Source organism: Rattus norvegicus, chromosome 12 (assembly GCF_036323735.1).
Source record: "Rattus norvegicus strain BN/NHsdMcwi chromosome 12, GRCr8, whole genome shotgun sequence".
NCBI lineage: Eukaryota > Metazoa > Chordata > Mammalia > Rodentia > Muridae > Rattus > Rattus norvegicus.
This window is the reverse complement of record NC_086030.1, coordinates 14,692,821-14,720,726: the sequence shown is the minus strand read 5'-3', so window position 1 is coordinate 14,720,726 and position 27,906 is coordinate 14,692,821. Positions and strand designations below refer to the sequence as shown.

At 45.3% G+C, this 27,906-nt stretch overlaps 1 protein-coding gene across 1 annotated transcript in view; it reads right to left on the bottom strand.

Annotated features, from left to right (window-relative positions):
* Kpna7 (karyopherin subunit alpha 7) overlaps positions 1–27,906 on the bottom strand; it is a 38,355-nt gene that overhangs the window by 7,752 nt on the left and 2,697 nt on the right. The window contains exons 3-9 of the mRNA XM_063271923.1: positions 20,114–20,196; positions 18,962–19,230; positions 14,527–14,609; positions 9,475–9,738; positions 5,783–6,016; positions 4,184–4,366; positions 49–195 (exon numbers count right to left, since the gene is read on the bottom strand). Coding sequence (XP_063127993.1) covers positions 49–195; positions 4,184–4,366; positions 5,783–6,016; positions 9,475–9,738; positions 14,527–14,609; positions 18,962–19,230; positions 20,114–20,196 — 1,263 coding nt within the window. The remainder of the gene's footprint in view (positions 1–48; positions 196–4,183; positions 4,367–5,782; positions 6,017–9,474; positions 9,739–14,526; positions 14,610–18,961; positions 19,231–20,113; positions 20,197–27,906) is intronic.

Genomic DNA, 27,906 nt, shown 5'->3' with positions numbered 1-27,906 from the left:
CACAGTTACCAAGAGCCAGCCCCAGAACATGGGACTTTTGTTACTCACCTCATATAAATATTTCTCAATGATGTTCAGGGCACTATGGCTGATGTAACTGTTGTGGTGGTGCTGTAAGGACTCAATTTTTTCAAAGCCACCAACTTCCTCTATCTGAAAACACAGCCTTTTCTTGTCCTCTAGATCGTCTATCTGCTGAAGATGGATGAGAAACCAGCAGAGAGACGGTGAGACCCAGAGTGTGCTTGGGCTTTGTGTGAGTGTGTGTGCGTGTGTGCGTGCATGCATGTGTGTGTGCATGCGTGTGTGTGCTTGTGTGTGTGCACATGCATGTATGTGCATGTGCGTGCGTGCGTGTGTGTGTGTGTGTGTGTGTGTGTGTGCACGCGCGCGTGCGTGCAAATGCAGGTAGAGCTTCAGCTGGCCAGTCTTTTTTTTTTTTTTTTTGGTTCTTTTTTTTTCGGAGCTGGGGATCGAACCCGGGGCCTTGTCAGCTGGCCAGTCTTAAGGGGACTGTTTTAGTTGGAGGCAGACCTGATCCAGGAGGAGTGGTTACAGACCCATTGAAAATGCCAAGATCTTTTCCCTCTCCTTTAACTTCATTAATTCATTTCCTCAATCATGCTTGTGTGCATTTATTCACATAATCACCCCTGCATTTAGTCATTCACAAAATCATCCATATTTTCTTATTCATGATAACCACCCATGAACTCATTCACTCATTCACTCATTCACAAAATCACCCATGAACTCATTTGCTCACAAGTGCATCTGCGAATTCATTTATTCACAATGATCACACCAAGATACAATTTCTTCTTAGAGTGTGTAGCCCAGGCTGGCTTCAAACATACTACTTAGCCCAGGCTGCCTTCAAACTCATGACCTCCTGACTTCTCTCTTGGGTGCTAGGACGACAGGTATACATTGCCAAACCTGGCTCAGAGTCCTATTCTTGAGTGCTTGAGGGAATGTAGGAAGAATGGTACAAGAATCCTTCTCAGGTCCATTCATTCACTCTGATTCATTCACTCACTCACTCACTCATTTACTCATTCACTCACCCATTCATGCATTCATTCATTCATTCATTCACTCACCCATTCATGCATGCATTCATTCATGCATTCATAGTCTCATGTAACCTAACCTAACTTGCTATATGGCTGAGGAAGACCTTGATTCTTCTCCTTCTACCTCCCAAGTTCTGGGATTATGGGTGTGTCATTCACAAAATCACCCATGAACTCATTCACTCACAAATACATTCATGAATTCACCAGTGAGTTTACTTGTCCACACATTCACTTTTTTACTCAAAATGTATCCAACATCATAGAATACTAATGTGATAAGTACAAAAGAGGGCATTTGTCTGAGGCACCAGAGAATTCAAAGTAAAAAAGTATTTAATAAAAATCAAAGCCTAGATGAGCATTACAGGACTGCAGAAACTACTAAGACAGGGTCTTACGGCACCCAGGCCATCCTTGGACTTGGATAAGTAGTTGAACACAGTAACCTCAACTCCTGATCCTCCTGCCTCCAGCTCCCCAAGTGTTGGTTTGACAAGTACATCCAGCTCAGTCATTAAAGGGATCCTCGGTACCAGCATGTAACATTTCCCTCGTCACCCTTTTCCTTACTGTCTTTGGAGAATGATGTTATCTTGTCCCGGCACAGTGCCACTCAGGAATGATTTACGGTCCTTTCCCATCCGGCCTGTCTTTCTTCTATGAATTTATCCCCTGGTGGTTCACTAGACCTTGGTTATTGATATAGGGAGGCTGGAGAAATGAATCAGTGCCTAAGGGTGTTGACTGTTTTTCCAAAGGATACAAGTTCAGTTCCCAACTCCCACAAGGTAGCCCACAGCTCTCTCTAACTCCAGTTCCAGAGGATGCCATGACCTCTTCTGGACTCTGTGGTCCTGCATTCATGTGGTGTACAGACATACACACAGGCAAAATACCCATTTGGATAAAACAAGGAAATCAACCTTTTAAAATAAACCTGACGCAGAAGTGGGCAGGGCGGGCCACGATTGCTATCTCAGCTTGTCAGAGGTCTCATGAAGCTGGAGTATTACCCTGTGTTTCATGTAAGTCATAGAGGGAGGTCATGTGTTCCATGTAAGTTATGTAGGGAGAGCCCATGTCTAACTTCAAAAGCAAAAACATCAAAAACAAAAATAGTTTGTGTCTGGAGAGATAGTTCAGTGGTTAAGAGCACAAACTACTCCGACAAAGGACTTGAGGTAGGTTCCCTGCACATCAGAGGCTCACGACCACTCCAGTCCAGGGGAGTCTGATGCCTCTGGCCTCTGTTGGCACCTGTACTCATGTGCACATAGCCACAATAGACATATATCCACACAACTGAAAAAAATAAGCCTTAAAGACGTGTCTCTCAGCTTGGCTCTTTCTTTTGTTCCCTTTTGAACTTTCTGTGGGTTTCTTAGCCTGAGGCAGAAGGAATCCACATCTTCACCAGCCGCTCTCATCTGCTCCAGACCTGATTCCTTTTCACTCTCCCTCCATTTTCTGACACTTGTTCTTGCTGTTACATCTCCCCTGGTTATTCCTTTGCCCATGATGTTTTTCCACAAGTGTCCACTAGAGTCATCCACATGCTCACTTCTCTGGTTGGGATATTCTTAGAGAATGTTTCCTTCCCTGGGCACTCCATGTGTGACAGCAGCCACTCCCTACTCTAAATGAGTAGTACCTTCTCTCTCTCTCTTTTTTTTTAAGATTTATTCATTTATTATATATAAGTACACTGTAGCTGTCTTCAGACAGACCAGAAGAGGGCATCAGATCCCATTACAGATAGTTGTGAGCCACCATGTGGTTGCTGGGAATTGAACTCAGGACCGCTGGAAGAACAGTTTGGTGCTCTTAACTGCTGAGCCATCTCTCCAACCCCCAGTAGTACCTTCTCAGTCCGACTTCCTTCACAAGGAATGCCTACAGTGTCCCCTGTGTCACTCACACACAAGCTCCCTAAAACAAGGATTCCAACAGGTATGCTCTGAGCCCTTGTCACCAAGGTGCTCGTGTGTGTGACAAAATGTTGACACACCAACATACAATTTCTTCATGGATCGCATAGTTCCAGCTGGCCTCAAGCATACTACTTAGCCCAGGCTGCCTTCAAACTCATAACTTCCTGTCTTCTCTCTTGGGTGCTAGGGGGACAGGTATACCCTGCCAAACCTGGCTCGGAGTCCTATTCTTGAGTGTTTTGTGTTATCCATAGGAAGTAGGGAGTGTAGGAAGAATGGCATGAGAATCATTCTCAGGATTCATTCATTCACTCACTCTGATTCATTCATTCATTCACTCACTCATTCACTCATGTACTCATTCATTGATTCATTCATTCACCCATCCATCCATCATCCATCCATCCATCCATCATCCATCCATCCATCCATCATCCATCCATCCATCTATCCATCCATCCATCTATCCATCCATCCATCCATCTATCCATCTATCCATCTATCCATCTATCCATCCATCCATCCATACATTTATCCATCCATCCATCCACCCACTCATCCATCCATCCATCCATCCATCTATCCATCCATCCATCTATCCATCCATCCATTTATCCATCCATCCATCCACCCACTCATCCATCCATCCATCCATCCATCCATCCATCCATCCATCCAGAGTCTCATGTAACCCAGGCTAGCTCTAACTTATGATATGGCTGAGGAAGACCTTGAATTCCTGATCCTTCTCCTTCTACCTCCCAGTTCTGGGATCGTGGGCATGTCTTTCCATGCCTGCATTATGAGGTGCTGCAGATGGAACCCAGGACTTCACACATGCTGGGGTTACACCCCACATGAGTTACATTCCAGCCCAACCTACTTGGGTTCCTTTTCTTAAACTTTTTAATGTTTATTTTCTCTCACATCATGCGTGTGCATCAACACCTGTACCATGACCCGGGTGTGGAAGTCAGACAACTTGTGGGAGTCAATTCTCTCTCATCTCCACATGGATCCTGGGGACTGAACTCAGGCAGTCATCTTGGTGGCAATTACCCTTGCGCACTGAGCCCTCTGGCTCCCTAAGAGCCCCAGCCCCAGCCCCAACCCTGTTATGAGGGGGCACGTTTACTGTCGTCAGTTGGAGACTGCCTGCTTGGAACAGCTTACCTGGAGGAGATAAGAAATGACATCGAGGATGACAGTGATGACCTCCATGTCCGGGGCAGTGAGCAGATTCAGCATTGGCTCCAAGACTCCTGAGTAGGCCAGCAGAGTCAACTGGCTCTGAGAGGCCCCTGTTGCAAAGTTAGCCACGGTGCACACAGCCTCCTTCTGGACTTTCAATTCTGCCTGCAAAGACAGAGGTTCATGTTCCTTCCGGAGCCCAAGGGCCACCACAGAGGGATGCTGACCTGGTTCACTTGTTGTTTTTGTATATTTTTGAGACAGTCTCTCAATGTAGACCAGGCTGGCCCTCAACTTGCTATAGAGATGAGGGCCTTGAACTTTTGACCCTTCTACCTCTACTCCCCAAATGCCATCCTTTTGGATGAGACCACAATACCTGGTAGATGTAGGGTGGGTAATCAGACCTCAGGGCTTTGTGTGTGGCAGGCAAGTACTCTGACTACTGAGCCACACCCCCATTCCTTTTGTTTTGTTTTGTTTGGCTTTTAAAAATAGGGTCTTACTGTATAGCCCAGGCTACCCTGGGACTCAGTATGTAGCCTAGGCAGGCCCTCAATTTGCAATCCTGCTATAGTATTCCCAGCACCACATAATTCAGGCATGCAAAGACACACCCACGATCCCAGAACTCAGGAGGTAAGAGGAGAAGGATCAGGAATTCAAGGTCATCCTCAGCCATATCGCAAGTTAGTGCTAGCCTGGGTTACATGGGACTTTGAATGAAAGAGAGTGGATGAGTGAATTAATGAATGAGTGAGTAAATGAGAGAGCAAATGAGAGAGTGGATGAATTTATTAATGAATGAATGAATGAGTGAATTAATGGGTAAGTGACTGAGAGCAGATGAGTTAATGAATGAGTGAATGAATGAATGAGCTTATGAGAGAGTGGATGAATTTATTAATGAATGAATGAATGAGTGAATTAATGGGTAAGTGAATGAGAGCGGATGAGTTAATGAATGAGTGAATGAGTGAATGAATGAATTAATTAATGGTGAGTGAATGAATGAGTGGATGAGTGAATTAATGAATGAGTGAGTAAATGAGAGTGAATGAGAGAGTGGATGAATTTATTAATGAATGAATGAGTGAATTAATGGGTAAGTGACTGAGAGCGGATGAGTTAATGAATGAGTGAATGAATGAATGAGCTTATGAGAGAGTGAATGAATTTATTAATGAGTGAATGAGTGAATGAATGAATCCTGAGTGTTGAGTTTACACACGTGTGCCACCAGACCTGGTCTTGAACAGCTGGTAAGACCTGAGCTTACATGTGAAATCTATGTCCAGTGACCTAACACACTGCTTCAGTTCTTGATCTGAATACAGCCTCTGAGAAAAGCCATGATGTAGGCTGCCTGACTCCCACCCGAGATTTGTTTCTTTCTCTTCTTTCTTAGAAAGGGTCTTATGCAGCTCAGACTGGCTTTACACACACTTTGTCGCCAAAGCCGACCCTGAACTCCTGATTATCCCGCTTCCCTTGCTTCCTGTGGGCACGGGGGATTGAACTCAGGTCCTTGTGCCTAACAACAGAAGCTTTAGAGACTCTCTTCCCAGCCCTGCCACTTACATTCCTTAGTAGATTTACCAAGACAGGCAGCAAGTTACACAAAATCAGCTGCTGGACGTGGTGCCTGGGCCCAGCAGCCACGTTGCTCATGACCCAGGCAGCAAGCTTCTGGATGGAGGACTTCGGGTGCCTCAGGACCTGGCCCAATACCTTCAACATGCCAGCATCAATCACCATTTGGGTTTGCTCATTTGTTCCGGCCACAATGTTGCCCATCGTGTGGAGACAAGGGGTCTGGAAGGACAAAGAGAGGTGTCTAAGGATTGCGAGTCTGTCACACGGCGGTCGTGTCACGCACTGAGTGCCGTGCAAAGATGTCTGCAAGTTTGCCGTGTTTTATTTGGTCAGCCTACCCACAGCTGCTCTTAGAGTCTCAGACGCTCGCTCACCGTTCTTGGTCAGGGAGGGTTGACAAGGGGCACTTTATTAGAGAATGATGGTGCACTAGGGGCCAGGCGTGTAGCTTTGGAAGAGGGCTTGCCCAGCATGTATGAAGTTCTGGTGCAGCAGGTGACACACACCGGCAATCTCTGTAGATGGGAGGTGGTGTCAGGCGTTCCCCAACATCCTTCTTGACTCTGTAATGAATTAAAGGCTAGCCTGGGCTACATGAGACTCTGTCTAAAACAAGAGAACATTCTGCTGTCCTGTTTTTGTCTGGGGATTCTGTTTGAGGGCTTCTCTTATAGCTCAGGCTGGTCTTGAATTTGTTAGGTAGCCAAGAACATTGAGCTTTCGACCCCCTTGTCTTTTGTGTTTTCGAGACAAGGTCTCAATGCAGAGGCGTCTCAAACTCAGTACATAGCTGAAGATAACCTTGAGCTTCCTGGTCCTCCTGCCTCCACCCTGAGTGTAGGGATGACAGGTGTGCTCCGTCTGATTCGTTTATCAGTACTGGGTGGAACCCAGGGCTTCCTAAATCCTAGGGGAGCATTCTTATCAATGAGCAACACCCCTAGTCCTGGCCTTGCCTTGAACTCACGACCCTTTGTCAACCGCTGCTAGGATCTCATGTGTGTACCACATGTCCAACTCGCTAAACTCTCAACTGGAAAAATGCAAAGCGGATTACGGAGCCTGCTGTAGATTCGTATCCATGTATGTCATACTTCTGCTGGATACTTAACTGGAGCCAAGGACTCCCCAGTGACTGCTTCGGTTCATGTGCTCACCAGCCCCTTACAGTGGCTCTGTGGGTCCCAAGGGCAGGTCTATGAAAGAGCTTAAAAGCGACCAGCATCCCAGGAGAGCTGAATGGACCGCAGTAGCAGCCCCCAGCGAAGGCTACCGAGAGCACTGGGTTTTCCTAGAATATCAGGCTAAGTACTCATTTGACAGGTGGGTGTGTCACCACAGCCTTGTGCAGATAATACCAATTGGGCCTCAACATATCTATTAAAAGTTGATTCCAGGGACTGGAGAGATGGCTCGGCGGTTAAGAGCACTGGCTTCTCTTCCAGAGGATCTGAGTTCAATTCCCAGCAACCACGTAGTGGCTCAGAGCCATCTGTAATGGGATCTGATGCCCTCTTCTGGAAGGCAGGTGTATATGCAGACAGAGTACTCACATCCATGCAATAAACAAACAGATTTTTTAAAAAAAGTTGATTCCTTGGGGGAGGTGAGATGGTTCAGTGGGTAAAGGAAGGTGTCCGTAGTCTCAGGTCGGATGACCTGAACTCAATTCCCAGGACCCACATAGTAAAAGGAGAGAATCTGCTCCTCCAAGCAGCCCTCTGCCCTCCACACATGCATCCTGGCATATGCTCACCCCCACACAACTAATATTTGCACATTTAAAGTTGCCTTTTTAAAGATAGGGTCTTCTTATGGAGCCCAGGCTAGCCCCATTTGCTATCCTTCTCTCTCAGCCTCCTATGCAGTTACCTGCCTATGACGCTGGACCTGGCTACTTCTTTCCCGATAGTCTTCCTTCTCCCTGCCCTCAAGTATGGTCACCAAACTCACTTTGACATCTACAAAAAAAAAAAAAAAAAAACCGCTATGGTGGTCTCAGAAGAGATGATCTCTGAAGTTGTATGTGATGGCATAAAAGGATTGTGACAAGCTGGATTAGAACCAGACACGGGGGCATGAGCCTACGGTGTCAGCACTGGGGAGGCAGAAGCAGAGGGGACCAAGAGCCCGGATTATCAGCTATAGATTGAGCGCATATAAGACACACATGCGCGCTCTCTCTCTCTCTCTCTCTCTCTCTCTCTCTCTCTCTCCCTCTCTCTCTCTCAAATATTAAACATATTTAATATATTTTATATATATATATATATATATATATATATATATATATATATATATATATATATAACTATTCTCTAATATATATGCCAGGCACAGTGGTGGATGCCTTTAAACCCCACACTCAAGCAGCAGAGAAAGGAAGAGCTGTGTGTCTGAAGTCAGGTCTACATATAAAGTCCAGGCCAACCAGGGCTACACAGTGACCCCCTGAGTGCCTTTGACTCTGATTTTGTCTGTGTGTCTCCTTTTGTGTGTCTTCCTCTCTCAGTGCTCTGTGTCTATCTGTGTATATGGTGCAAGCCTGTCTCTCTCATCTCTGTTTCTTTTTGTCTTTCTCTGTCATTGTTTCTGTGGGGTGTGTGTGTGTGTGTGTGTGTGTGTGTGTGTGTGTGTGTGCCTGTGTGTGTGTGCCTGTGTGTGTGTGTTTATCAGTTGGCATGGATCCACCTCTCTGTTTCACTGTCTCACTGTCTGCCTCTCTCTGTCTGCCTCTGTTTCTCTGTATCTGTCTCTGTGTTTGTTTATCTGTCTCTCTGTCTCTCTGTCTCTCTGTCTCTCTGTCTCTCTGTCTCTCTGTCTCTCTGTCTCTCTGTCTCTCTGTCTCTCTGTCGTCTGTCTCTCTGTCGTCTGTCTCTCTGTCTCTCTGTCTCTCTGTCTCTCTCTCTCTCTCTCTCTCTCTCTCTCTCTCTGTATGTCTCCCTCTCTGTGTGTCTCCATCTGTGTCCTTCTCCATCTCTCTGTCTCTTATAGGAACACAGACCCACACAGACACAGAGAGACGGTCAGTCAAACAGGCACAGACAAACACATGCATGCACAGGTCAGAGAAGGAGGGAGAGAAAATAAACCACCCAGTCGAACTGAACTTAAAATCCACAGAACAGTAGGAAAATATGAAGGAAAGGCCCCTGGGTGGTAGGATTTTAAGCAGTTCACTGGCTGCCTTTCTAGCTATCAGACGGAGAAAACCTAAGATCTGGACCACCCACGAGGGTCTGAGATGGGAGCAGTTTAGCTAGAAGTCTCAGAGAGCTGAGACTTAGAGAAGGCAAACTGGGAGTCCAGTGAAGGATTTAAGCTGGCAGGAAGACCTGGGGAGGCGGGAGGCAGAGATGAGAACCTGATTCAGTGGATCTGACTCACAGGATCTAATCTGTTTTGTTTTCTGAGCCATAATGCCACGTAGTCCAGAAAAGCCTTGGACTCATTTTGCAGCCAAGCATGACCTTGAATTATAATCTCCCTGCCTCCGTCTCCCAGGTACTGAGGTTGTAGGCATGTTCCATAGTGCGTAGTGTACGTGGGATGGGGATGGAAACAGGGCTTCGTGAGTGCTAGGCAAGCCCTCTCCTGACTGAGCTGCAGTCACAGCACCCACACGCTCTAACTTGAAGCCTCTTGCGAAGGTGCATGGGACCCAGGATGACACTTACCAAGACATTGAGTTCTGAGCTGCTCATGAGCTCTACAAGCCTAGGCAGGATGCCTGTGGTCACCACGTGATGGATGTAGTCCTTGCCGCCCTCGGTGAGGTAGGACAGGGCCCAGCAGGTATCTGAGAGAATCTCATTATCGTGATGTAGCAGGAGCTGACAGAGGGTAGGCAGCATCTGCCTCACGGCGTCCTCAGGAGGGTATGGGTTTTTGTTTCGGCATAAGTTGGACAAGGTCCATGCAATGTTCCGAAGAAAGGTGATCTGGGACGGGGTGCAAAGAAGACAGAACATAAACGGTGGCTGTCATTTCCCAGAACCATTCATACTATTGGTTAGTGCAGACCAAACCTGTTGAGCGTCAAAAGAACGCCTTCGAGGCAGTGATGTGTGTCAAGGACAGATACGATGAGCTTTTTTTTTTAAATATGTAAACGTCATATGGTGTGTACTCTGTATGCACCACAACGCCTTCCCCCACTCAGCAGATGACTTAGTTATTTGAAGGCTTTATCTCTATGTATATAGTCATGTCTGTGCTTCGCTGTGGGCATGTGTGTATACATGCTCACAGAGGCCTGGAGATGGAATGGATCCCTCATCCCTGGCATTTGCCATCCACCTGACACAGCTGCTGGAAACGGAACCCAGGTCCAAGAGAGATCAGGCACTGTTGACTGCAGAGCTGTCTCTCCAGTCCCCTAGACTAATGGTATAAAATGTTACAACACGTGTGTGTGTGTATGTGTGTGTGTGTATGTGTGTGTGTGTGAGTGTATGTGTGCCTGTGTCACAACACACATGCGGTGGTCACAAGGACAACCCGAGGTGTCAGTCCTCACTTCGCAGTCTCACCTTGCTTGAGACAGAGTCTCTGGGTTTCTGGCTTATGAGCCAGCAAGATTCCAGGCATTCTGCTTCTGTCTTTGTCTATCTGTTTCTTTTTTTCTTTTTTTCTTTTTTTTCTTTTTTTTTTTTTTTCGGAGCTGGGGACTGAACCCAGGGCCTTGTGCTTGCTAGGCAAGTGCTTTACCACTGAGCTAAATCCCCAACCCCTCTCTCTTTTTTAAAAAGACTTATTTATTTTATGTATGTGAGTTGCTGGGAATTGAACTCAGGTTCTTTGGAAGAGCAGTCAGTGCTCTTAACTGCTGAGCCGTCTCTCCAGCCCTATCTGTTTCTCTATATCTTGTCTCTCTGTGTATCTGTCCCTGTGTTTGTCTCTGTGTGTGTCTGACTGTCTCTCTCTAGTGTCTCTGTGTCTCCCTCTATGTGTCTCCTCCCTCTGTCTCTCTCATCCTTCCGTGTGTCCCCCCCTCCTCTGTGTGTCTCCTCCCTCTGTCTCTCTCATCCTTCCATGTGTCCCCCCTCCTCTCTCTGTCTCCTCCATCTGTTTATCTCTCCCAACTCTGTCTCCCCCGTGTCTCCTCCATCTGTCTCTCTTCTCCATCTCTGTGTGTCTCCCACCTCTCTGTGTGTCTCCATCTCTGTCCCACTTCACTATCCGAATGCTGTGGTTATAGGTGGCTGCTACAGAACCTGGTGTTACGTGGGTTCTTGGGATTTGAACTCAAGGTCCTTTCACTTGCACTGGAAGTACAGTAAACCCATCAAGCCACCTCCCCAGTCCTTGGTTCTATTTTCACTGACAAAAAACCCCCCAAAACCAATCAATCAATCAATCAATCAATCAATCAAACAAACACACACACACACACACAAAACCCCAAACAAACCAAACCCAATCAAGCAGCTGAGTACAGAAGGATGGGTCTATAATCTCAGTCTTGGTGGAAGCCAAGAGAGTATAAGTATGAGACCAACAGGCTGAATAGTGAGTTCAAAGCCAACCTGAGGTACATGAAGACTGACAAACTCAGGAATGATTTGGTCCTCTTGCCATCCTCAACTCTACTGGCTTGACATAATCATTCATGTACATTTTTTCTCTCTCTCTCATGTATATGTATATGTATATATACATGTGTGTATGCTACATACATGCTACATATATATTTGCTATACATAGTTGCCATATATATAATATATATATATGACATAGCATATATATGATAGATAACAATTGAGCCCAGGGTCTTATGTTAATCAAGCATGCCTCCGCTGAGCTACATCCCTATTTTTTTTTAAAATTATTATATAGGAGTACACCATTCCTGTCTTCAGACACAGCAGAAGAGGGCATCAGATCTCATTAGATGGTTGTGAGCCCCCATGTGGTTGCTGGGAATTGAACTCAGGACCTCGGGAAGAGCAGTCAGTGCTCTTAACCGCTGAGCCATCTCTCCAGCCCACATCCCTATTTTTTAAAAACAATATTTTATTTTTACTTATATATGTATGTGTGGTATGTGTGTATATATATATGTACCCATGGGGGCTGGGAGAGGGTATCGAACTCCCTGGAGCGGGAGTTACAGACTGTTGTGAGCCACCTAGAGGGACTGCAGGGAACTGAATTCAGGTCCTCTGGAAGAGCAGCACGTGCTGTTGATTCCTGAGCCACCTTTCCAGTTCCATCTCTAGTCCTTTTTATTTTTTATTTTGAGACATGGTGCTGCTAAATTGACCAAGCAGGCCTTGAACTTCAAATCTCCTGCCTCAGCATCCCAAGTAGCAGAGATTGCAGGCCTCCTCTGTTAAGCCCAGTCACACACACTTGTCTTCTCTCTCCTCTCTCTCTCTCCCCTCTCTCTTGTTTCTTTTGAGAAAAGGCTTTTTACCATACAGCTCAGAGAACTTCAATTTTTTTAAAAAAATGTATTTATGTAGGTGAGTGTGTTTGCGCCATGGAGTCCTTCTGGAGTCTGCTCTCTCCTCTTACCATGTGAATTCTAAGGATTGAACTCAGGACCTCAGACTTGGCAGCAAGCATCTTCACCCTCTGATCCATTTTGGCACCCCAGGCCTCAAACTCCTGACAATCCTCCTGCCTAAGCCTAAACCCCATGTTCAGCCATCTCTCTGATCTTTTAAGGTCATTCTTCAGGCCAGGCAATGGTGGCACATCTCTCTCTCTCTTTTTTTAATAAAGATTTATTTATTTATCTTATGTATATAAGTACACTGTAGCTGTCTTCAGACACACCAGAAGAGGGCATCAGATCTCATTACAGATGGTTGTGAGCCACCATGTGGTTGCTGGGATTTGAACTCAGGACCTCTGGAAGAGCAGTCAGTGCTCTTAACCACTGAGCCATCTCTCCAGCCGCAGTACATAGTACATATCTTTAATTTCAATTGGGAGGCAGACACAGGCTGATATCTCAGTTGAGGCCAGCCTCATCTACAGAGTGAATTCCAGGACTATACAGGAAACTCTCTCTCTCTCTCTCTCTCTCTCTCTCTCTCTCTCTCTCTCTCTCTCTGTCATTCTGCTCTGCTGGTGAGTCTCTCCACTTCCTACTCTAGGGATCCCTGTCAGTGTGGGAACCGGGTCTGAGACCATCAATCCCACCCATTATAATCTTCCCTTGACAACTCTTCAGCCATGAGCCCCCTCCTATTCTTCAGAGTAGATGAAGCATGGTTCCCTACGTTGCTGCGGGCTGACCTTCAGGTTCACTCGGCAGCCCAGGTGACTGTGAACTTGACATCCTTCTGCTGAAGTTTCTTGAGTGCTGGGATCACGTGTGAATCCATGGCCAGCTTCCTACCTGATGTGGAACACTAGAGGCTCAAGGGCCTGACCCCCCCAGGCCTTCTTCTTACCCTAGGTCAGGGGTTGGCAATGCTTTCCATGTCACCCCATGACAGTTTTTTTTTTTTTTTTGGTTCTTTTTTTCGGAGCTGGGGACCGAACCCAGGGCCTTGTGCTTCCTAGGCAAGCGCTCTACCACTGAGCTAAATCCCCAACCCCCCCCCCCATGACAGTTTTTAGCCTCTTGTCTCACACCATTCTTTTGTGAGTACTCAAAAGTGTCCTTTTGGGCTAAGCAAGTGACTTAGTTGGGAGTGTTTGCCTAGCTTGAATAAAACCCTAGGTCCTGTCCCCAATACCAACCACATAAACATGTTTGTGGTGGTGTGCACCTACAGTCCTACCACTGCTAAGATGAGACAGAGGCAGGGGAATCAGTAGTTTGAGGTCATCCTTGAGTACTTAGTGAGTACTATGGGAGGAGGAGGAAGAGGAGGAGGAGGGAGGGGAGGAGGGGGAGGAGGGAGGGGAGGAGGGGGAGGAGGAGGGGGAAGAGAGAAGAGAGAAGAGAGAAGAGAAAAGGAAGAGGAAAAAGAAGAGAGGAAGAGGATGAAGAGGAAAAAGAAGAGAGAAAGAGGAAGAAGAAAGGAAGAAGAGGAAGAAGAGGAGGAGGAGGAAGAGAAGAGGAGGAGGAGGAAGAGGAAGAGGAAGAGGGGGAGGGGGAGGAGGAAGAGGAAGAGGAGGAGGGGGAGGAGGAAGAAGAGGAAGAGGAGGAGGAAGAGGAAGAGGAGGGGGGAGGGGGAGGGGGAGGAAGAAGAGGAGGAGGAAGAGGAAAAGAGGAAAAAGAGGAAGCAGGAGAGGAGGAGGAAGGAGAGGAAGAAGAGGAGGAAGAGGAAAAAGAGGAGAGAAAGAGGAAGAAGGAGAGGAGGAGGAAAGAGAGGAGGAGGAAGGAAAGGAGGAGGGAGAGGAGGAGGAAGGAAAGGAGAAGGGAGAGGAGGAGGAAGGAAAGGAGGAGGGAGAAGAGGAGGAAGGAAAGGAGGAGGGAGAGAAGGAAGGAAAGGAGGAGGGAGAGGAGGAGGAAGGAAAGGAGGAGGGAGAGGAGGAGGAAGGAAAGGAGGAGGGAGAGAAGGAAGGAAAGGAGGAGGGAGAGGAGGAGGAAGGAGAGACTAAAGAGGAGGAAGATGAGTAATAATAATAATAATGATAATAATAATAATAAAGGACCAGCAAGATGGCTCTACAGGTAAAGACACTTTTTGCCAACTGTGACAATCTGAGGTCAATCTCTTGGTAGGAAGGGAATACTACTGTGTACATGTACACATGTACACACACACATACACTGACACACACACCAAATGAAATGCAATAGGCAAATGAATAAATACACTCACTGGTATGTTTGTTGAAATAAGGTTGATCAGGTGCGGGATGGCATTGTTGGAAATGACATTGTCTCTGAATTCTGCACAGTCACCTACAAATGGAAGAGAGTATGAGAACGAAGACCCAGGAACATACCTTTGAGGCCAGCACTCTCAAGAAGCAGAGGCAAGTTCATCTCTGTGAGTTCAAGGCCAGCCTGATCCACATAGTGAGCCACAAGCTAGCCAGGGCTACCTCTCAATCCACTCTCCTCAAAAACTGGACAAGGAGAAACTCAAATTGGGTGTCCAACTTTTAAAGTTTATACATAATGGAGTTGGAGAGATAGCTCAGTGGTTAAGGGTATATCCTTCTCTTATATCTGAGTTAGGTTCCCAGCACCCATTTCAGTTCACAATTGCCGATGATTCTACCTCCAGGGAGATCTGGCTTTCTCTTCTGGCTTCAGTGGGCACCTGCATTCCTGTATTCATATACCAATGTACGACTCATAAATATGTATAAGAAAACTTGTTAAAAGTTTGGGTGATCTAATTAGACCCCTTAGTGGGTAAAGGCACTCGTAGCTAATCCTGATGACCTGAGTCCAATTCCTAGGACCCACAGGATGACAGGGAGAACCAGTCCCTCCCTGAAAGTTGTTCTCCAGAGACATGTGAGCTGTGGCATGTGAACAATCCCCACCCCCACCTCAAATAAACACATATACTTTTTTTTTCTTTTTTTCTTTTTCCCGAAGCTGGGGACCGAACCCAGGGCCTTGCGCTCGCTAGGCAAGCGCTCTACCGCTGAGCTAAATCCCCAACCCCAACGCATATACTTTTAAAAAAAAGTTTATACAAAGGATGACAGACTAAAACTCAGTTTGGGGTATCTGGCACATAGTTGGAATGGGCTGTATGCTGAATCTGGGTCTTCCTAGGTAAGTACACGTGCCCAAGGCCACAAGCAGGTACCACACAGCAGCAGTTGTTCTGAACAGAGGTCATGGACACAGAAACGAGGACAGCCAGCTCTGCCTAGCTGGTCAGTGGACTCTAAACACCGGCTGCAGTTCATACCATGACTCACCAAAGACAGAGTTTGGTAGAGAACACTTTACTTCCCCCAAAGACTGTTGGCAAGGGGCATTCATTTCCATAGGCAGCTTAGAATAATTCACAGAGGCAGGGGGATCAGTCATTAGCAATTTTATCCTGTATACTATTTGTACACATACAAATATGTGTGTATATGTGTGTATACATACATGTATGTGTACCTATGTGTGTATACATATATGTGTGTATATACATATATGTATGTGTGTATATATGCATGTGTATACATGTTTGTATGTGCATATATATGTATATGTGTATGTGTAGATGTATGTGTAGCCCTGGCTGTCCTGGGATTCATTATGTAGACCATGTTGACCTCAAACTTACAGAGATCGACCTGCCTTTGCCTCCCGAGTGCTGGGAGTAAACATCTGCACCCGTGTGTCTGGCATCTGTTTGTAAGAGATATCCTATATGTTATATATAAGACACCAGCCTCAAACTCACTATGTAGCCTACCCTGGACTCATGAATCTCCTGCCTCAACCTTGCCTAGTCTTTAATATACCGACTTTCATAACACATTTGTGTGTGCATACGTGTGAGTTCATGCGTCTGCACACACAAGGACACTTGGAGGCGGGGGGACTATTTGTAGGAGTCAGTTCTCTCTTTCTTTCTTTTCTTTTTTTTTTTTTTTTTGGTTCTTTTTTTCGGAGCTGGGGACCGAACCCAGGGCCTTGTGCTTCCTAGGCAAGCGCTCTACCACTGAGCTAAATCCCCAATCCCCAGTTCTCTCTTTCTATTATGTGGGCTGAGCTAGAAGCTAGGCCACCAGGCTTGCTGACAGGTGCCTTTTGCCCACTCTGCCATCTTTTTTTTTTTTTTTTTAAGATTTATTTATTATATGTAAGTACGCTGTCGCTGTCTTCAGACACACCAGAAGAGGGCATTGGATCCCATTACAGATGGTTGTGAGACACCATGTGGTTGCTGGGATTTGAACTCAGGACCTCTGGAAGAGCAGTCAGTGCTCTTAACCGCTGAGCCATCTCTCCAACCCCTTAATGTTTTGAGACAAAGTCTCACTCTGTATCTCAGGCTGGCCTCGAACTCAGTGTGTAACCAAGGGTGTCCTTAAACTCCTGATCCTCCTGCCTCTACCTTTCAAGTGCTGGGATCAGAGATGTGCACGCTCGTGTCCTGGGGACAAAACCCAGGGCCTCCTGCATGCCGGGTAAGCACACCACTAACCAAGCTACACACTTCCATTCCCAGTATATGAATCTGACACTTGAGAGGTCTCGGTTTAGCCCATTAGCTAGGTCTTCAATGCCTGAGTCACACCTATCTCGGTCTTGTTAGTTTCCTGTTGACCCAAACAATACAAAATCCAACCTCTGTCAAAGAGGCAAGCCTCCTGAAGCATTTTCAAAATGGTCGTTCCGCTGTACCATGGTGGCACAGGGCTTTAATCCTAGCACGTGAGAGGCAGAGGCAGATGAACTCTTGAGTTTGAGACTAGCCTGATATACAGGGCAAGTTCCGGAACAGCCAGGATGACACTAACAGAAAACATTGTCTCAAAAACAAAAACAAACTAACAACTCCAAAACCACATCTGCCTGCGTGGTTGTCCTGTATTCTCTTGGCTTCAGGCTCTGAAGTCCCCAAAGATCCGAGTGCTGACTCTGGGGGGGGGGGGCGGGGGGCATTGTAGCTTCTCTGAACTTGAAAACTACTAACATTCGGTTAGCTTTAATTGTCCAAATCCCAAGGGACCCAATTGAGCCCTACCCCCACCCCAATATACTGTGTTTGTTTCGGCCTGAAATCTGGGGCTTCAACACTGAATCCCTGCCTTGGGTTTTCCCATGCCACACAGGGCATAAAGCACTTACTGCCCAGACCACACCCACCGGGCTTCTCAGGGAAAACATCTCATTCCAAGCTCAGAAAAGTCTGTCTCTATCTCTCCATCTGTCTACAACTCTTCTACTATATATTCACACACACACACACACACACACACACACACACACACACACACACATACACACACACTCATACTCATACTGATTTTTCCCAGGAGATATAGGCTTCTGGGGTCCTAGATTACTTAAGAATAAACACATGGGGGCTAGAGAGATGGCTCAGTGGTTAGAGCACCAACTGCTCTTCCTGAGGTCCTGAGTTCAAATCCCAGCAACCACATGGTGGCTCACAACCATCTGTAATGAGATCTTATGCCCTCTTCTGGTGTGTCTGAAGACAGTTACAGTGTACTCATATATAATAAATAAATAAAATATTTTAAAAAAAAGAATAAACACATGGGCTGGAGAGATGGCTCAGCGGTTAAGAGCACTGACTGCTCTTCCCGAGGTCCTGAGTTCAATTCCCAGCAACCACATGGTGGCTCACAACCATCTGTAATGGGATTCAATGCCCTCTTCTGGTGAGTCTGAACACAGTTTATATATATATATATATATATATATATATATATATATATATATATATATATGTGTGTGTGTGTGTGTGTGTGTGTGTGTGTGTGTGTGTGTGTGTGTGTGTGTGTGTGTATACACACATATATATACACAATTAAATAGAATAAATCCATACTACAAGGGCCTAAGGCTTATTTTTGTTTCATTTTGAGTCATGTCCCCATGTAGCCCAGGTTGGCTTCATACTCACTGCAAAGAATGACCTTGATCTTCTGATCCTCCTGCCCCTACCTCCTCAGTGCTGGGCCTTGAAACAGTTACCTCATTCCTGGTTTATAAGATGTTGGGATGGAACCTGGGGCTTCCCTCATGCTACTTAACCCAGACTACTTTGGTCTCAGTTTTCATTTTTTGAGACGGGGCATGCTTTGTACCTCAGGCTGGCCTTGAGCTTAAGATGATCCTCTCCCCACTCCCCTAAACGCTGGAATTTACAAGCACTCATCACCATACTGGCCGGAGATCAAAACTGGTCTTCATACCTTACCCCCAAACCTTGTTGTTGTTTGAGAAGGGTCCTCGAATTCCTGTCCCTCAGGCCTCCCCCTCCCAAGTGATAGGATTGCAGCTGTGCACCACTGCACATAGCTCTGGGCTTATCTTTGATCCGGAAGCCATTAAGGCCAGCGGCTGTAGGACCTAGGAGGAGCCGGCGCTCCAGTGCAGCTTCCTGCTTCAGTGCACGCTGTGTCATCAAGGTTCCACCTCCATCCTCAGTCTCTCACCTTGGCTTTGGGCTGTGAAGCAGCTCATTCCCCAGCAGTAGGTGTTTCTACCCGGGTTGCTGTGGGTGCCAGGACATCAAGTGTAACAGAGAAATATCCCAACACACTGCGTGTCCATCCTCCCACCCCCAGGCCTCAGCACACCGAGGACCCGTGTCTTACCAGCTATATTCCCAAGGGCCCACACTGCCTGCTCAGACACGGTCAGGTGTGGCGAACAGAGGAGTTCAATCAGGGGCTCAATGGCACCCTCTTTCACGACAACTCCGGTCTGCTCTGAAGTTCCTGAGGCAATGTTGGTGAGCGCCCATGCTGCCTCGAACTGCAGGTTGGGGAGATGGGCTGCCTTCAGGAAGTCCACCAGCTTGGGGATCAGTCCTGCCTCAATAATCACATCTAGAGGAGGGTTGTTTTCCTGAGACAGCATTTCCCTGTGCAGGAGACAGAAAGAATGGGGGAGAGTCACAATGTGCGGAGACGCTCCCTTCCACAGGCTCTTGGCATTCTTCTCTATCTTTTTTTGTTTTGCCAGTGGTGCAAGTTGAACCCAGGGCTTCACATATGCCAGGCAGGTGCTCTTATATGAGCCACACCCCTAGGCCTTCACTGGGGATTTCTAAGAGGTGCTCTAACCACTGAGCAATCCCCCCAAACCCCGCAGCCCCTCACTGAGGGATTCTAGGCAGGGGCTCTACCACTGAGCCACACCCCAGCCCCTCACTGGGGGATTCTAGGCCCGGGCTCTACCACTGAGCCACGCCCCCGGCCCCTCACTGGGGGATTCTAGGCAGGGGCTCTACCACTGGGCCACGCCCCCGGCCCCTCACTGGGGGATTCTAGGCAGGGGCTCTACCACTGAGCCACGCCCCCAGCCCCTCACTGGGGGATTCTAGGCAGGGGCTCTACCATTGAGTCATGTTCCCAACCCTACCCTGGGGAGTTCTAGGCAGGGACTCTACCCCTTTGCTAAAGGCCCAATTCTTAACTACCAGATAAGAGCATTTAGCTAGAGTTATTGTTACTCCCATAAGTCTTTGCAGTAGTCCTAAAGCAACTTTTTGCCCTTCAGGTATGATCTATGGCCTGAAATCCCTGCGGAGGCCAACGTAAATTGAGCAATTCATCTCTGACGACACGCTGCATTCCTTCAGTTGCCCTCAAGGACAACTGAGTGTGGTAGTTGCCTCCTGCTTTCGGATAAACTAGACGTTTCTGCATTGTGTGGGCATTTTGCCAACGCCAGGAAACCCAACAGGCTCCTGGAGTTTACTTTTGGCTCCAAAACTACAAATCCCAGAGTCCGCGTGGTAGTACCTGGCAGCCTGGGTGGCCAGGAGACACATGATCGTATCTGAACTATTCACCCCTTTGATAATGTCGTCCAGAGTGAGGTTGGCCTGCCAGGAAAACCACATTCAGGTTAGTCATTTGCCTTCTGTCAGAAGAAAGGATAGGCCGGGGAGGTGGCTCAGAGGGCAGTGGCTGCCAAGTCTGACCCCCGCATAGTGAAAAAAACTGACCCTCACCAATGGTCCTGACGTCCATGTGTACACATGGCTACACACACTTGTACACAGTAAATAAACACCTCAAATAACATACAATCATCATAAACAAATATAAGGCGAATATAAACATTACTTAGCTTAGTTATCTGCCTGACGTGAATAGAAGTCCCGGGGTGCACCTGCCTCTACACCAAGGCCTCTACACTAAGGGTTATTTGCTGGCCCATAGGTCCTAAGTGCAAATATGACACTCTCCATGCTTAGAGTGAGGTGATTCTGGTGCCCTAGTACTTTTTTCTTTAAAACAAACAAAACAAAACAAAACAAAACCAAGGACAGTAGAGATGGCGCAGTGGTTAAGAGCATCGTACTGCTCTTCCAGAGCAATTCCCAGTTCAATTCCCAGCAGCCATATGGTGGCTCACAACCATCTGTATGGGATATGTTGTCCTCTTCTGGTGCGTTTGAGACAGCTAACTGTGTACTTTACATAAAATAAATAAATATTAAAAAATTGTTTTTCTTATTTTTAAATGTGTGTCTGTGGTGCGTGTGTACATGCATAATAAATAGCAGGTGCACACGGAGACTGGAGATTTCTGAGCTCCCTGAAGCTGTTATTACTGATGTTTGTAAACCCCCCGAGTCGGTACTGGGAACCAAATTTGGGTCTTCTGTAAAATGAGCAAGTGCTCATAGCTTCTGTGCCCAGCACCTGCTTTGTTAAAATCTTATTTTATGTGTATGGATAGGGTTTTGATTTTTTTTTGGAGGTGGTGGTTTCCTGCGTGTATATCCGGGTATTGTGTGCCAGGGAGACCAGAAAAGAGCGCCGAATCCTTCTGGGTCTGGAGTCACAGATGGTTATGAGCCACCATGTCAGTGGTGAAATTGAACCTGGGTCCTCTGAATGAGCAGCCAGTGCTCTTGACTGCTGAGCCATCTCCAGCCCCACTTAGCTTCTTTGTATCAGTTGTCATAGGAAGATACTGGTGTAGGGCTGGGGTACAACACAGTGATCGTGTGCTTGCCCAGGATGCACACGGTCCAGGGTTCAATTTCTAGAAGTCAGAAGTGGGGAGGGGCAAAGTGGAAAAAGAAAAAAAAAAGTGAAAAGGGGGGGTGAAAAAGAGGAAGGGAGACGAAGGGAGGAGAAGAAGAGAAAGAGAGGAAGGGAGGAAAGAGAGAGGGGGGAGGGAAAGAGGAGCTCGGAAGGAAGCTGGGAAGACGCATGGAATTGGAGGCATCAGAAGGAAAGGCAAACAAGGGTGCCTAAAACCTCCACGGTCCATAAAAGTAAAGAGAAAACCGCCAGGAGCACAGCATGCGGGAGGAAGGAGACTCAACAGCAGGTTCCGAGAACGGAGACAACCACGGGTGCCAAGCCTTGTGAGAGCCAGGCAGACTGAGATAAGACCCCAGGTCACTATGTCAGAAAAGATGGTGAGAATAACCCTACGCTTAAAGAAATGGGGGCTGGGGATTTAGCTCAGTGGTAGAGCGCTTACCTAGGAAGCGCAAGGCCCTGGGTTCGGTCCCCAGCTCCGGAAAAAAAGAACCAAAAAAAAAAAAAAAAAAAGAAAAAAGAAAAAAATGAATGAGGGGTTGGGGATTTAGCTCAGCAGTAGAGCGCTTGCCTAGCGAGCACAAGGCCCTGGGTTCGGTCCCCAGCTCCGAAAAAAAGAAAAAAAAATGAATGAGATGAAGGCTGGGTCCCCTTAGACACACGCAGCAGCAGTGGACTCCACCCCTGTCACCTGCACACCTTTCTAGCAACAACCCCTCCTGTATTCCTGAAGGCCCGCTAGTCTGTGTTCCCAGAGGCCTGCCAGCATCAGGTACAAGCAGGCCTGCCAGCATCTGGGACAACCAGGAAGGACTCCACCCCAGACTCTTGCCCACCGTGTCCCCCTAAGCATACCCAGCAGCTGCGGAGAACTGCACTCTGTTTCCCGTGCTTTATTTCTGGCCCACAACTCTGCCTGCATTTCCAGCGGCCTGCCTACACCAGGGACAATCTGATGGCTAAAAGCCAGTGTAAGAACACAGCTGACGGGGTTGGGGATTTAGCTCAGTGGTAGAGCGCTTGCCTAGGAAGTGCAAGGCCCTGGGTTCAGTCCCCAGCTCCGGGGGAAAAAAAAAAGAACAACAACAACAACAACAACAAAAAAAAAAAAAAAAAAAAAAAAAAAGAACACAACTGACAAGAGCTAGGGGAACACTGCACCACCAGAACCCAGCTATCCTACTACAGCAAGCCCTGGATATCCTAGCACAGCTGAATCCAAGAAAATGACCTTAAATTCAATCTTATGAAGATGATCGAGGCCTTTAAAGAAGAAACTATTGGAAAAATACAATCAAACCAATAAAAGAAATGAATAAAACTGTTCAAGACCTGAAGATGGAAATAGAAGCAATAAAGAAAACACAAACCGAGGGAGTCCTGGAGATGGGAAACCTTGGGAAGAGAACAGGTATAGAAGATAAAAATAAAGAAATCAATACATCAAAGAAAATGTTAAATCTAAAAAGTTGCTGACACAAAACATCCAGAAAATCTGGGACACTCTAAAAAGAGCAAATCTAAGAATAATAGAAGGAGAAGAGTCCCAGCTCTAAGTCACAGAGATATTCTCAACAAAATTATAGAATAAAAGTTTCCCAATCTAAAGAAAGAGATACCTAGAAACATAGAACAAAGAAGCTTATAGAACAACAAATAGATTGGACCAGTAAAGAAAATCCTCCTACCACATAATGATCAAAACACTAAAAGTACAGAACAAAGAAAGAATTTTAAAAGCTTCAAGGGGAAAAAGCCAAGTAATATATAAAGGCAGACCTATCAGAATTACACTTGACTTCTCAACAGAGACTCTAAAAGTCAGGAGGGCCTGGGGAGATGTCTTACAGTCTCTAAGAGACCACAGATGCTAGTCCAGATTTCTATACCCAGCAAAACTCTCAATCACCATAGATAAAGAAAACAAGAAATTCTGTGACAAAACCTAACTAACTACCTCACACCAGCAAAACCAAGGGAAGGGAAACACACGTACACATGTGTGTGTGCGCGCACACACACGCACACACAAACACACACACCACCAACATCAAATTAACAGGAATTAACAACCATTGGACAATAATATCTCTAAACATCAATGGACTCAACTCTCCAATAAAAAGATACAGGCTAAGAGAATGAATGTGAAAACAGAATCCATCATTCTGCACACCAGAACACACCTCAGCATCAAAGATAGGTCTTATGTCAGAGAAAAGGGCTCAAAAAAGGTTTTCTAAGCAAACGGACCCAAGAAGCAGACTTGTGTAGCCTTTCTAATATCTAACAAATTAGACTTCAAATCAAAATTAATGAAAAGAGATAGGGAAAGACACTTCATACTCAAAAGGGAAAAATCTACCAACATGACATCTTAATTCTGAATATTTATGCCTAAATGCCAGGCCCACATTCATAAAAGAAACATTACTAAAGCCTAAATCACACATCAAACCCCACATATTAATAGCAGGTGATTTCAATACACCAACAAGTCATTAAGACAGAACCTAAATAGGGAAATAATGAGGGTAACAAACAATATAAATCAAATGGACCTAACAGATACCTACAGAACAATATACCTTCTCAGAGCCTCAGGGAGCCTTTCCAACGTTGACCATATACTCACAAAGCGAGCCTCAACAGATATAAGAAAACTGAAATAATCCCAAGAATCTTATCAGGTCACCATGGACTAAAGCTGGAAGTCAACCACAGAAACAACAGGAAACCTACAAGACCATGGAAACCGAATGACTCTCTGCTCAATGACCACTAGGTCAGGGAATGAATAAATAGATAAATTAGACTTTCTAGAATTCAATTTAAATGAAAGGATAACAAACATATCCGGACTTTTGGGACCCTATGGGCAAGGTTCATAGCACTAAGTGCCTTCATAAAGAAACTGGAGAGATCTCATACTAGCAACTTCATAGCACCTGAAAGTTCTAGAAAAGCAGCAACAGCAGAAGCAGCAGAAGCAACAGAAGCAAACACACCCAAAAGGAGTAGATGGCAGAAAAAAAATCCCTCAGGGCTGAAATCAATCAGTTAGAAATAAAGAGAACAATACAAAGAATCAACAAAACCAAGAGTTGGTTCTTTGAGAAAATCAACAACATAAATAAAACCTTAGACAAACTAATTAAAAGGCAGAGAGACCATATCCAAATTAACAAAATCAGAAATTAAAAGAGAGACATAACAACAGACACTGGGAAAAAAAATCAAAGAACCATTAGGTCTTAGTTCAAAACCTTGTACTCCACAACATTGGAAAATCTAAATGAAGTGGACAGTTTTCTCCACAGATACCACTTACCATAGTAAAATCAAGATAAAGTAAACAATTTAAATAGACCCCTAAAGAAATAGAAGAACTCATTAAAAGTCCCCAACCAACCAACCAACCAACAAACAAACCAGGACCAGATATCAGACAGTTTTAGTGCAGAATTCTATGAGACATTCAACGATGAGCTAATACAAATACTCCTCAAACTCTTCCACAAATTAGAAACAGAAGAAATAATGCCAAGTTCATTCTATGAGGCAGCAGTCACCTTGATACCTAAGCCACACAAAGACTCAATGAGAAAAAGAGAATTTCAGACCAATTTCCCTTATGAACATTGATGCAAAAATACTCAATAAAATACTTCCAAAGCAAATCTAAGAACACATCTAAAACATCATCTGTCATGATTAAATAGGCTTCTTCCCAAGAACACAGGGTTGGTCCAACATATGAAAATTCACCAATGTAATCCACTATATAAACAAACTGAAAGGAAAAAAATTATTATCTCAGTAGATGTTGAAAAGGCTTTGACAAAATCCAAGACCCCCTCATGATAAAAGTCCTGGAGTGATCAGGGATATAAGGCCCATACCTAAACTCAATAAAGGCAATATATTGGAAGCCAATAACCATTGTCAAATTAAATGAAGAGAAACTTAAATTCCATTAAAATCAGGGACAAGGCAAGATTGCTCACTCTCTCTCTCTATTCAATATAGTATGTTAATTTTCAGCTAGAGCAATAAGACAACAAAAGGTTATCAAGGGGATACAAATTGGAAAAGAAGAAGTCAAAGTATAGCTATGCACAGATGATATTCTAGGATACATAGATGACTCACCAAATTCTACCAGAGAACCCCTACAGCTGATAACACCTTCAGCAAAGTGACTGGATACAAAATTAACTCAAAAAGAAATCAGGGGGGTTGGGGATTTAGCTCAGTGGTAGAGCGCTTGCCTAGGAAGTGCAAGGCCCTGGGTTTGGTCTCCAGCTCCGAAAAAAAGAACAACAAAAAAAAAAAATCAGTAGCTCTCCCTCCATTATAAAAATGATGAACACAGGGGCTGGAGAGATAGCTCAGTGGTTAAGAGCACTGACTGCTCTTCCTGAGGTCCTGAGTTCAATTCCCAGCAACCACATGGTGGCTCACAACCATCTGTAATGAGATCCGTTACCCTCTTCTGGTGTGTCTGAAGACAGCTACAGTGTACTTATATATAATAAATAAAAAAAAATCTTAAAAAAAAGAACATTTACAAAGAACTTCCAAGCCTTTGAAGAAAAAAATTTAGGAAGATATCAGAAGATGGAAAGATCTCCCATGCTCGTAGCATTAACACAGTGAAAATGGCCATCTTACCAAAATCAATGTACAGATTCACCACAATTCCCATCAAAATTCCAACACATTTCTTGACAGACCTTGAAAGAGCAATACTCAACTTCATACAGAAAAACAACAAAACCCAGGAAAGCCAAAACCATAAAAGAACTTCTAGAGGGGTTGGGGATTTAGCTCAGCAGCAAGGCCCTGGGTTTGGTCCCCAGCTCCGAAAAAAAAGAAAAACAAAACAAAACAAAACAAAACAAAAACAAAAAAACAAAAAAAGAACTTCCAGAGGTATCATAGTCCCTGACTTCAGTCTGTACCGTAGAGCAATAGTATGAAAAATCACATGATATGGGGTTGGGGATTTAGCTCAGTGGTAGAGCGCTTGCCTAGCAAGCTCAAGGCCCCTGGGTTCGGTCCCCAGCTCCGAAAAAAAAAAAAATCACATGATATTGGCATAAAAACAGACAGGTTGATCAATGGAATTGAATTGAAAACCCAGAAGTAAACCAACACCTACAGACACTTGATTTTTGACAAAGAAGCCAAATTTATACATTGGGGGGAAAAAGCATCTTCAACAACTAGTGCTGATCTAACTGGATGTCTGCATGTAGAAGAATGCAAATAAGGGGTTGGGGATTTAGCTCAGTGGTAGAGCACTTGCCTAGGAAGTGCAAGGCCCTGGGTTCGGTCCCCAGCTCCGAAAAAAAAGAACCAAAAAAAAAAAAAGAATGCAAATAGATCCATATTTATAACTGTGCACGAAACTCAAGTCCAAGTGGATGGAAGACCTCAATGTAAAACCAGATACACTAAATCTAATAGAAGAGAAACTGGGGAATGTCCTTGAACACATTGGCACCAGAGACAACCTCCTGAGCAGAAAACCAACAGCTCAGGCATTAAGATCAACAATTAATAAATGGGACAGAAAACTGGAAAGTTTCTGTAAGGCAAAGGACACTGTCAATAGGACAAAAAGGCAGCCTACAGAATGGGAAAAGATCTTCAAAAACCCTACGTCCAACAACCAGCTGTTATCTAAAATATATAAGGAAATCGAGAAATTACAACCAACGAGCCAAATAACCCAACTTAAAAATAGGGTGGGGAGCTCCAGCTAATTCTCAACACCTCTGATGGCAGAGAAGCACTTAAAGAAGTGTTCAGCATCCTTAGTCATCAGGGAAATGCAAATCAACTCTGAGATGCTGTCTTACACCAATCAGAATGGCTAAGATCAAAACTTCAAGTGACAGCTCATGATGGGGAGGATGCAGAGCAAGGGGAACGCTCCTCCATTGCTGGTGGGAGTGCAAATTTGTACCAGTACTTTAGAAATCAATTTGGTTGGTTTCTCGGAAAACTGGGAATAGTTCTACTTCAAGACTCAGTTCTATCGGTCTTGGGCATATTCCGTAAAGATGTTCCACCATAGCAAAAGGACACATACTCAACTCTGTGTATGGCAGCTTCATCTATAATAGCCAGAAACTGAAAACAACCTAGATATCCTTCAACTGAAGAACGGATTAAAAAAATGATTCATGGGGTTGGGGATTTAGCTCAGTGGTTAGAGCGCTTGCCTAGCAAGTGCAAGGCCCTGGGTTCAGTCCCCAGCTCCGAAAAAAAAAAAAAAAGATTCATTTACACAATGAAATACTATTTAGCTATTAAAAACAAAAAATCATGAAATTTGCAGGCAAATGAACAGAACTAGAAAATATTACCCAGAGTGAAGTAACCCAGACCCAGAAAGACATACATGGTGTATACTCACTTATATACCATAAAGTACAGGATAACCATGTTACGATCCACAGATACAAAGAAGCTAGGTAACAAGGAGGGCCCGAGGAAGGACGCTTGAATCTCACTGAGAAGGA